The sequence below is a fragment of the Cnephaeus nilssonii genome (assembly GCF_951640355.1).
Source record: "Cnephaeus nilssonii genome assembly, chromosome: 3".
In the NCBI taxonomy this organism is placed as follows: domain Eukaryota; kingdom Metazoa; phylum Chordata; class Mammalia; order Chiroptera; family Vespertilionidae; genus Cnephaeus; species Cnephaeus nilssonii.
The window spans coordinates 30,776,963-30,789,596 of record NC_137074.1 but is presented as its reverse complement, the minus strand read 5'-3'; the positions used below and the strand labels follow the sequence as shown (position 1 = coordinate 30,789,596).

The following is a 12,634-nucleotide window of genomic DNA, read 5'->3' as shown; positions in this document are numbered from 1 at the left end:
ATTAAAGCACGAGAATCATGTGCATGGTCTATTAAAAATCCTGGTTCCTTGGCCCCAGCGCTCCTGGAGCAGTGAAAATTTCCCTGCCAACCTCTCTACTCATGGAAACCACAAACCCATGGGAGCTCTCTTCCAAAGGACAGAGCCAATGGTCAATCATTCACTCGTTTATTTATTCATTTATGTATATCTGGAGGGTCTATGGGCCAAGCATTGCTCTAGAGGCTGGGACTGCAATAGTAAATGAAATCGACAGGTCCCCTGTCCTCATGGAACATACAGATTGGTGGAGGGGACAGATGATAACAAAACAAACCAGCCAATACATCATTACACATTGTGAGAGATGCTGTGAAGAAAATAAATAAAGGGCAATGACAGAGAAAAGGGGAGGGACCCGCCAGATCATGTGGCCTGGAGTTGTCCTCTCTGTGCAAGTGCCACACACGCCTGCAGGATAGAAGCTGCCCACCCTGAGACAGGAGGACAAGGGGGGGAGTACTACAGACACGGGGACAGCGTGTGCTGAGGTCCTCAGGTGGAAACAACTGTGGCAGAAAAAAGCTGATGAGAAAGAAGGGACAGGATTTGGTGCTTGATTGGATGTTAGATCCCTGGTCCATGGAGACACTGAAGTTGTCACAGATGGCCGGCCTTAGGGTAGTGCAGGGAGCTAGGTGCCACATCTTCCTCAAATGACATGGGATCAGCAGGAGTATGGTGAGTGACAAAGAGGCCACGCCACATAGCAAGGACCCTGAAGAAGCTGGGTTTGCATACCCAGGTGGAGTAACAGCAGTAGGTGGAGGAGGCATTCAGGAACCAGGAGGGTGCTGAGGCCCAGGAACCACCAGGATAAAGTGCAGCCTGGGACTTGAAAGGGTGCAGGAAAAGCAATGTCTTTAGGGTACAGTCAGAAGGGGAAGGAACATGCAGTGAGTGGCTGACAACACCAATGATCACTTACCCAGGAAGGAGGTCCCAGTGAGCACAGGAAAGGTTGAGTTGGGGAAGGTGAGAGCAATGGAGAATGGGAATGGGAGTGCAGGGCAGGCTGCCTTACCGCCGTCACATCTGGGTGGTCACCAGCACCTGGGTATAACTAACTCCAAAGTGTCTAAAATAACTAACCCCAGCAGGCACCTAGTGAATTAGAGGTGTTTGTGCATGTTACGGAAGACATCCTAGTTTCCTGGAAATCAGCAGCCTCCTGGGCTTTTGGGGAGGGAGTCACAGTTAGGTGAGGAGGGCAGCCACAGGAGTATTTCATTGGGCAGCCTCCCACCAATGCTGTGTGAGGACACAGGGACACCTTCTGACAGGCAGTTCTGAATGCTTGAAAGAAAGGGGCCCTGGACTGTCCACAGAAGTGTATTCCACAGGTCTATGAGGGGCGAGTTAATTAGCAAGACTGAGCTTATAAAACAGTGCATCAGTTGTAATTTTTCAGGAGACTGAGATTTTAGAGCAAACTTTATATAATCTGTCTTGAGAGGCAATAGACACCGAAGCCATATGGACCTTGTGTAAGTTACTTCACTCCCCTACATGTGTTTTTTTTCATTTGTTGGATGGTGATAATAGTACATATCAATACAGGTTAGCAGTTCTGCTCAAAATTTAACTTGAGACCAGCCTGAGCTGCTGGTTTCAGGTCCCACCTACAAAGACTTCAGTTCAGCAGCTCTGGAGTGGGAGATTCTGCCAGAGATTTGTTAGGATTAAATGAGACGTGCAAAATGTTCAGCACGTGCTGGCCTATGCCGTCTATTAAACTCCACACATGATATTTCTCTTGGGCTGGATCTACCATCGAGGTGCAACTTTTTTGGGAAACTTAACTTGCTTTGGCATCATTAAAAATCAAACAGAAGTAAAAACACCAGACCTCACAGTTATAAGGTACAAGTTTCCCCCTCTATTTCAAAATACAAAAAGGAACTCTTGTATTTTTAAGAGTACTTTGTAAGTGGACACATTTCATACTTCCTAGCTACTCTCACTACCAAGTCACAATGCGCAGATTATAAAGTGGTGTCGACAACACAACAAATCTAAAAAAGTTGTTGATGAAAAACCTGTGAAGGAGAAGGTGTGAGGTTTAATGCAACTTGCAGCATATTGTACAACCAGTTATTTTGGGCAATGAAGTAAATAACTGCCTGGAATTGAGGCATGTTGGAAATTTATTTTCAACAGGATTACCAAGAAAGTGTCTTTTCTTGGTAAACTGATTTTCAACTATTTACCTCCATTACAAAAGTGTATGTGCAATAGCAATGTGGAGGCTAAAAAATACTAATACTTTTTCTCCCACCTTCTAAATTCCTCTTTTCTGGCTAATAACCAAATTAACAGAGACAGATTAACAGGAGAACATCAAAGTTTAATACATGAGCCTGTGGAATCCACATAGGCATGATAATTCCATGAAAAGTCCAAAGCCAGTGAGGCAATATTAGGTATACACTGAGTGGCCAGATTATTATGATCTCTGAATGCATAATAATCTTGCCACTCAGTGTATATCCTATATAATAAAAGGCTAATATGCAAATTGTCCCCTCGACCAGAGGTTCGACCAGCAGGCAGGCCGGCCAACCACCCATGTCCCCTCCCCCTGGCCAGGCTGGCCAGACTCCACCCATGCACGAATTCATGCACCGGGCCTCTAATGTGTGTATATATATATATATATATATATATATATATATATATATATATACACATTATGTGTGTGTGTGTATATATATATATATTAGAGGCATGTTGGAAATTTATTTTCAACAGGATTACCAACACACACACACACACACACACACACACACACACACACACACTGAGTGGCCAGATTATTATGCATTAGAGATCATAATAATCTGGCCACTCAGTGTATAAGAAATTTTGGACAAAGGAAAAAGGGAGGAACGGGGCATTAGATTTCAAAAGTGAGACGGTCAATTTCCAGGTGGCTGAGGAAGAGCTGAACACACGTGGCAGGAAAATCCTTGCTAGGTGACTCAGAAACTGGGACAGAGGGGTTATCTAGGCTAACAGGCCCCTGCCTGAAGCCCTCTTGTTTACCAGACTTAATTCAAATTAAGTGAACATCCAAAGATCTCCTTCCTAAAGCAGGTTTCTCTCTCTGAATCTGTTGGGCAGGAAAGGGTATGTTTGTCAAAGGCTCTTTCTGAGTCTTTTGTTTCTTAAGAAACAGTTTGAAATCACTATCCCAAAAAGCAGCTTCAGGGTGGTGGAAAAATTTTGGTCCCTTCAGCAACATAGTCAAAATTCTTCTGAAATCGTGTTTTTAATGGACAGTCTGAGTGTCTACAAACATTCATGGATTCAACCTGTGAAGGACACTTTTTATTGCCATGCAATATTTAATAGAGGAAGTCCCACATCTAAAGAATGTGGATAATTTCTTAGATTTTATTTTAGTCCAATTCCTCTGTATTAATATGACCCATATCAGCCCTGGTTTTATTTGCAGCTGAAGGTATCCTTCATAGATGGAAAACTGCCCAGACAGCATGAAATATGACATGACTAGACTCCTGCTTGTTATATTCCCACTGCAGAGCACACAGTAGGTACTCATTTGTGTTTCATGGATACGGAAGGTCTAACACTCAGACAGTTAAAAAAGGCAAAGCGATTCTATCAGAACTTGCCGCACTTGCAGATAACATATTTAATATTTCTCCTCCTTCAGAAGAGCAATTCAAATGGTACATTGGCTTTTAATAGTTTTGTAAAGTCAACAATATATTTTAATGAATACATTTTTAAATTTAAAAATAGGTCTGTAAAATCAAAACACAGATGATCAACTTTAGTAAAAATCTTGGAACCTCTTGTCAACCGGCGGGGCGTGAATACACTGCCTCCTGGAGGACTAGGTGCTGGCAACGTTGACCTTTATTACAGCAAGACTGGCCCCTGGTGGTGGTGAAGCAGATAGAATCACCATTCTGAGAGAAAACCAGATAGACTAGGCTCGCCTCCCATTTCTATATTTTTCAGACCCCACTACTTGGGGGAGAATGTTAATTTTTATTTTATTTATTTATTTAAAATAACTATATATTTTTATTGATTTTAGAGTGGAAGGGAGAGGGAGAGATAGAAACATCAATGATGAGAATCATTGGTTGGCTGCCTCCTGCACGCCCCCAACTGGGGATCTAGTTCACAACCCAGGCATGTGCCCTGACAGGGAATCAATCGAACCTTGAGCTCCTGGTTCATAGGTCAATGCTCAACCACTGAGCCACACCGATTGATCAGGCAATTTTTATTTTAATCATTTGGGTATATCCCCTTCCTAAATGGGATAACATACACACAGACTTTTGTTTTTTAACTTAAGCCAACTTCCCAAGAATGATTTATTCCTTATAGCATAAAAAACTCCTTTCAATAAAACTTTTCTAAATCCCGCCAAATCAGTGTAGTGCTAGACACATTATAAAGCCTCTTATAAATACATGAATTAAAAATTTAAACTTAAAGAATAATTTAGCAATATATCAAGTCTTTGGCACACTGATTCAGATTTCCTCATTAACATATTGTTTCAAACTGGGTAAACTTGAGTCAAACTGTTCAGAAATGCATATACCTTTCACAATCCTTAAGTTTTAAAATCTGACTTTAAAATAAAAACCTAGAGTTCCTAGAAAAAATGTACTTAGAGCCATAAAAAGTGTTAGAATTAGGCTCTTATACTTAATTACCTTTATATGATTGTACTCCTAATTATGTATAATGTAAAATGTCACCAAGGATAGTCACCCACATTGCAGATAGTTTATGTCATGTAAGTTTTAAATCTCGTTACATGGCAATTCCTCTAGAAACCCAGCACTTCCCTTTTATGGAAAAAACCAAAGCTTCTAATTTTTTCAAGGATTTTTTAGAGACTTTCAATGGACTTTCTTACACAAATAGCATTTGCTTCTGACTAAACTGCCAATGAAAATGAGTTACAGCTCTCTCAATTTCAGTGAATCCATCTGTCTTAAGTTATAACTTTCAGATATACTTTGAAAGGTCACACTAAATAGCCACTTAATTCTTAGATTACTTGTAATTTCATTTTCTTCCATAATTGGAGTAAAAAGACACTGTTATACCTGTAAGGCACAAATTGCTACATGGAGGTGAATTGCACGGTCACATTTCACATCTGAGAGTCACTCTCAAATTCTGAGCTGGATTCTTTTTAATTATAAATTTCAGAGATGGATTGTACAAAAACCTAATCTAAGCAGAGGCATTGGACAATTTTCTCTCCCATTTCCATGTAGAATCCAATTCATATTTCTGAGCTCAAAAGCCAAAAATAATCATATATATTTAATCTATATATATGTAACCCTAATATGCAAATAGACCAAATGGTGGAACAACCAAACAACCGGTCGCTATGACAAGCGCTGACCACCAGGGGACGCGTGCAAAACATGGCAAGTGTCAGCAGCAGGCAGAAGAGTGTGGAACATGGCAAGGCATCAGCTGTGGTGGGATGGTGGAGCAGGTAAGCGGGGGCGCTAGACCAAGGCGAGGCACCGGTCACTGTCATTGGGATGAGCCTCTGGTGGTTACTGAAATTTCTTTGCTCCCACATGCCGTGGTCCCGCCCAGCACTGACACCTGCTGCCGGCGCTGGCCCCGCTCGCCCCTGCTGGTGGTGCTGCTCCTTGCACCTACTGCCGGCACCCAGCGCCGGCTCTGATCGCTCAGCACCGTCAGCGGTGTGAGCTGTGACTGCCGGCCCCAATCACCCCTGAGGGCTTCTCCACCTCCTGCTTGCACCCGCTGCTGGCATCAGCCCCAATCACTTCGTGCCATCAGTGGGTGCAAGCGGGGTCGGCGCCGTCAGTGCGGCAGGAGGGGCCAGGCGGGGGCACAGAGGATGGGCCAAGACCTGCTCCTGTATCACAGCCTCGCGGCCCACAGTCCCATTCAAGGTGCACGAATTTGTGCACTGGGCCCCTAGTGTATATATCAGTGATGGGCAACCTTTTGAGCTTGGTGTGTCAAACTTCGCCAAAAAACTGAGCATAACTCGGGTAGTTTGTCACTTTGAGGAAAAAACATTATTTCGCAAATGTTTCATCCTCAGGAGCAGCAAATGTTTCATCCTCAGCATTCAGCCGCCTAAGCGGCCACGTGTCATCAAAAATGGCTACGCGTGTCAGTGCTGACACGCGTGTCATAGGTTCGCCATCACTGGTATATATAATACATACAGGCATTTATTCTTATTACATATTTGAATTCTGAAAGCTTTGTGGAATGTACCATAAACCTAAAAAATTTCTAGTATGGGGCAATTACATATGTCAAGTAAAACAAGTTTTATTGGTGAAACTGATAAACTATCATGACCACATAATCCATATTTTACTGCATTTATTTGGCTCATCACTGGACTATTTCTTGGGAAGACGAACATCTTCCTTAGTATGTTTTCCATCTCAAATGTCAAGGGTAGAGGTTCTGTCTTTTTATTAGCCTTATTTAACACCATGCATAGTAAATTCCAAGTGTATTCAGGAACAGTAGATTCTGAGTACAAACTGCTCAGACTATCTGGGTTTTAACTAAAGTCCTAGAACAGAGAAGGGTATTTCTACATAGAGAGACCATCAAATATAGCAAATGGCTCACTGTTGGGTGTTGTCCAGAAACCAACCTGTTGCATTTTAAAGACAGGAGACTGACTTTACCTTTCAAGGAGAAACTGGTTGGCTCCCCAAAATGCCTAATGCAAAATTTCCCTAAAGCGTCAAACTCCTCTTTGGACTCTGTTTTTGGACTTTCACTAATTCAAAGAAAAATATATTTATGATTTGGTACAGGGGATAGTCTGGATAGTACTTTAATAATACTCCCTTTAACTCCATTTTGAGAAAGAGTTGAACTTAAGATAAAATAACACCTGTGGTGCGCTGGGATCCAGGTAGAGAGGAGCAATGGGGGGGCCAATCGGGGGAACATCTATAATACTCACAATATTTTTTTAAAAAGATAAAATAACACTCATGAAATCAGTCTTTGGTGGTTTTATTACACAGGCCCTAGCTTTCTGACAAGTCAATTAAGAAAACATAAATAAAGGCACTTAAGATTTTATTATTTTTGTGAAGGTAAAGAAAGGCACAAATTGCTACAATAGAGTGGTAAATGTGGGACACGAGGCTCACACTTACTTACATACTAGAGGCCCAGTGCACGAAATTCCTATGCCTGGATGGCGATCAGGGCCGATCGTGGCCCCCTTGCACCCACCTTGGCCTAATGCCACCCGCTCACCTGATCCACCATCCTGCTGCGATCCCGCTCTCATCAGGGCCCATCGGGGCTGCCAGCGCGTCCACTGCCTTCCGCTGCCAGCGCTGCATTGCCAACGCCCACCATGCCCTGTGCCGCCCCCTGGTGGCCAACGTATGTCTAACTCCCGGTCAGTCAAACTCCCACCCGTGGGGACAATTTGCATATTAGCCTTTCATTATATAGGATGGACACTAAGCTACAACTGAGAAAGGAGAAGTTCTAGAACTTTATAATAGATCACTGTAGAACATAATTTGGGAATAATCTATTCTGTTCAAATTTCCTTCATTTTTAAAACTAGTTAAAATGCTCTATGTTCAGCTGAATCTGTTTTCACTAATTTTTTTTCAACAAAAGAGATACATATGGTAGATCGGCAAGTTTAAAAATATACTGACTATTTTATGAGTGAATGACTACAATATGGCACTAGCACTACCAAAATGCTTTTGGAAGTACAGCAAAATCCCAAACCCTAAAATTCTCATTTTCCTTTTAGAACAAATTTTGATATATCTTAAACAAGTTTCTGATATGTTACATAATTAAAAATGTTCCAATCTTGATGGGTATTAAACGTTTTATTTAAAATTTTAAAAGTAAAAAAAAGAAGGTACACAAATACAGACTACATTATGATGACCAAGGCAGTATTCTACATGGCAAAAGCAAAACAAAATTTTAAAAGTAAATGTATAAAGCAAAATACCTGATAGCCAATTCAGGCTGCATACACATAAAATGATCTGACCACATGCTTATACAAAATAAAATTTTTCTTAGAACACCAAAATTCCAACCATTCTGACTGTCAAATGCCTTTTTCCCCTGGTGAGTATTTTCAGAGAACTTTATATAATATAAAAAAGATTGACATGGCACTTAAAGACTACAAAATACAGAACACAATTAGAAACATATTTGTAATGCAATTCTGTATAAAATATACACAGTAAATCTTAGATTTTAAAAAAGGATTAAAAACTAAAGACCGCCCTGAATAATGGTTAAAACCTCATCACAGAAAAATGCTTATCGTTTGCAACATTGATAGAAAACTGATGGGATTTTTTTTTGAGATGATATCTAACTTGAGGAAGTCATTCATTCAAAATGTACTTAAAATAGTAGGTAAAATAGAAACTCACTGCCTACCCCTACTCAAAATGTTTTATCATGAGTACTCTTTCTAATATTTAACCACAGGACAAAAATAGAAGAATGACTCAAAGGTTTCCTCAAAATATGGTTCCAAAGACCCAACAGAATTCTAAGGTAGGTCCAGTAATGTGTTTTTAAACAAACTTATTCCATATTCTAAAATTTTAGAACTAATGCCCTAGGGGAAACAGCACCACTTAAAAGCAAGATCATAAACATATATCATAAGATGTCAAAATTTTCTGTAAGTTTATGATTTGAAGTGAATACTGATTTTTTTAAAAACAAGTTTCAGGTATTAAGAGAAACATGTATACGTCTTAAATAACCATGTGGATATAAACATTTTTCCTTTGAGGTTTTCATTGCTTTCAGGCATAATTATTTAAAGAAAAGACTACATGGCCAGGCAGGCCCTGGCCGGTGTGGCTCAGTTGGTTGGAGCATCGTCCTGTGCACCAAAAGGTGGTGGGCTCAATTCCCGGCAGGGCACATACCCAGGTTGCGTGTTCGATCCCCGGTTGGGGCACGTAAAGAGAAGCAACCAATCAGTGTTTCTCTCTCACACTGATATTTGTGTATGAGAGAGAGAAACTCTGTAGAATAATAATTTTTAAAAATCTTAAAATAAAAAAGTACATGGTCAGAAACTTTGGGAAAATTATATTTCTAATGAAATGTAACATCCAAAAAAAGAAGATATTAAATGCCTACAAATTTTAAATAATTCTAAGCTGAAGACTCAACAGCTTTCCCCAAAATTAAATTTTACTAAGATTGGGGAATTATAAGTAATTTAGATGATTATGGTTACTTTTAGGTCCCTTTTCATAAAAAAAAAAAATTTAAAATAACAGAAGGATGCTATCTCTGGCATCCCTTTACATAATACATTCCTAAACACTAATATTAATAAAACATAATCTGAAGAACTCTGCCTCTGAAATGTATTGAATTCTGTATTACATGTGTTACCTACTTAACAAAAACTCGCTTACGGGGTTGGGACTGTGATGTGAGTGTATGTGTGGGTCCTGAACACCTATTCATGTTTATTATTTCTCATGGATTTCACTGCAGACTCCATAAACAGTCCAAAAGTGTGGATAATGTGTTTTGGGGTAGGAAATAAGCATGTTTAATACACTGTTTGGAAGATAAATTCTTTTCTTGTATACTAAATTATAAGGGAAAATAGTATACATTCTGTCTCCATTAGATAAATGGAATGCTTTTACAAGTTTTGTAATAAGTGCCTCCTTATTTAATCAAATCACAAAAGCAACTGTGAGATTTACTCTCCGATAAGAAATAAATATTACCATTGCACTTTTTTAATATATCCTTTAAATTTCTATTTTTTCCTTCCTATATACTGAGAACTTTCCCATTCAGCTACATCATGGATCCTTTGAACTACATTTCTTAACATTCCAGTTAAAGTTCTGGCTAAAGGGACTAGCTCAGAAACTAACCCCATAATATATTAAAGAACTCAAAAACAGCTAATGATTTGGAATCTGATTCTTAATAAAATGTGCCTAACTTTTTCCTCAAGAAGAATCTGTATTCCCCAATCCTAAGCAAGTAATACCTTTAATAATTTAGTAACTGCTGCCTTAAAAATCAGTAATTATCCAAGGCAATGATAAAATTTACAGCTGAATTTTTAAACACAAAGAATTCATAAAGTAACAGGTAATATAACAAGTTGCTATATTTTGAATTAATCTTTTTATTCCAAAATTAAATACTTAAAGGACGTATGACAAAAATCACAGGGAGGCTTATGATGTAATACCACCATGTGCCTTAATGCAACAGGTACTCTTTTTAAAAGCAGTGGTAAGTAGTTTCTTCAAAGGAAAAAGACAACTTTGTTACTCATCAGTAGGCTGCTAGACTACCAGTATAACTGAATTTTGACACGATTGTCTGGAATCAAGTCTCAATTTTTTTTTACAGTTAAATTTATATGTAATAATCGACTCTTACAGTCAACAAATACAAGATATTGAGCGCTTTTTTTGTAGTTGGCAAATATCAAATGGTTCATTATATCCAGGCTGGTAATGAGTTTTCCATGCATTAAATGGCAACACAAGCAAAATGCACAGTTGAGAAACAAGGATCAGACGCATTCTTCTGCAGACATCAAAAGAGGATTGATGTACTCAAAGCCTTCAAATTCAGACTGATCAATCTTCCTCACAATATCACTGTTGGGACAAAAATAAATTCATTTCCATAATCAATATTTCTTCAAATTATTTAAATGGTAAAATAAGATTAAGAAACAAAAAATAAAGCTAATTTATGTAAATTATGGAAAGAAGTTTTACAAGTTTTTAGATTAACACAAAAATATTTTCTAGAAGAATCAAGAGTCTTGGAAAAAAACAAAAAAGGCTAAAAGACTCGCAAGCAACTTTAGAATCAAAAGGTAGACCAAACTGAAGACTGAGATTTAAAGAGGCACAAGTTATCACTATTCTAGTTAATCTTAACTTTTGACCTGGACAACATTCATAGTTATAGGTAAACATCCAGGTCTGAATTAGGCATTCAATTCAGTAGTCACCTCAATAGCCAGATGGAATATATGGTGAAGAGAAGGCCCGGAAGACGTTAACCAGAAGGAAAGGGCAATAGGAACAAGCACACTGAGAGACCTGGGGTAAAGGGAGAACGCCATAGACAGGCAATGGGTCACAGGGAAGGGAGAGGTTGACATTCAGTTACACTGGGCTTCTAGTTAATATACGAGGAGTGAATAGTACTATCGAATATTGTAATACTTCAATGTACACATCATACTGCAAAGCACAAAGTTACACAGGATATAGTTCCTGTCCTTCAAGGAGGGAAGGTACCTTATAGAACAGAAAGCTACAAGAGAAAGCAGTACCTGCTAAGTTCATATAGGACAAGCTAAGTCCTGTTATAAACACATTTCTAAAGAAAAGTGTGGTACTTGCTTCGGCAGCACATATACTAAAATCGGGAGGGTCCAGAGAAGATGAGCATGGCCTCTGTGTAAGGATGACATGCAAATTCGTGAAGCGTTCACATTTTTTGAGAAGTACAGATTGGCAGTTATAGAACAGTCATGGGGACGTGGAGTAAGCAGGGAAATATGGTCATTAATATTGCGATAACTATGTATGGTGCCGGTTGTATAGCCTTGGCTGTACACCTGAAACTGATACAAATGATACTGAATGTAAACTGTAATTTAAAAACTTTTTAAATATCAAAAAAGCAAAACAAAACAAAAGGGTGACTTCTAGTTAGAGAAATAAAAAAAGCATTCATTTAACAAACACTTACTGGATGAAATTATGAAAGATTATGCTAGGTCTGGGGAAATGCAAGTAATTTTGTTAGCGTTGGAGCACAGGAATAGAAGAAGGGTATTAATGTGGCAGATGATTCCGGGAGGAAGGTAATGGCTAGCTCAGAGAACCCAGTGATGTTTACACTATGGAGTTTCACCTTGATCCATCCAAGACTGAGTTGCATGTGAGAAAGCTCTGAAAGATGGGGAAGATTTCAACAGATAAAAACTAAGGAAGAACATAGAGGAAATGGCAGGAGTAAAGGTTAGCAGCACACTATCAGGGAATGGTGAGTCAGAGACTAATCAGAACACAGCGTTTGTGTTCAAGTATAGCAAGAGATATGGCTAGAAAGTTAGGCTGGAGCAGATGGTGGGAGGCCTTAAATGCTAGCCAAGAGGATAGATGTTATTTGCTAGGCAATGCGGGAGCTGTTAAAGGTTTCTGGAGTGGCACTTCATGAGGTGTACAGAATGGGATGCAAAGTAAAGGAGTCCAATTAGGAGGGTGGCATAGTATTCTAGGTATGATTTGAAAGAGATTTGAATTGGGTTTATGGCAATGCAAATGAAAAAGAAAGATGTGATGCAAATGATGAAGTAAAGGAAAAACAGACATGGACTTGGCAGATGAAGGTATTGTATAGGTTTTTAATGAAAAGGAGGAATCAATGTCCCTGATACTCTGAATCTGAGTGCAGGAATGCACAGAGCTGCAATGAGCAGAAAAAGGTGAATAGAAACAAGGAATCATTGAGAACAGAAAAAGAGACCATAAAGAGTCAGTAC

The 12,634-nt window shown here is 39.2% G+C and overlaps 1 protein-coding gene across 1 annotated transcript in view; it reads right to left on the bottom strand.

Moving 5' to 3' along the window:
- Positions 1–7,913: 7,913 nt before the first annotated feature.
- The window catches only part of PRKCI (protein kinase C iota), a 70,566-nt gene continuing 65,845 nt past the window's right edge, over positions 7,914–12,634 (bottom strand). Inside the window, exon 18 of the mRNA XM_079766737.1 lies at positions 7,914–10,727. Within this exon, the coding sequence (XP_079622863.1) occupies positions 10,640–10,727 (88 nt within the window). The 3' untranslated portion in view covers positions 7,914–10,639. The remainder of the gene's footprint in view (positions 10,728–12,634) is intronic.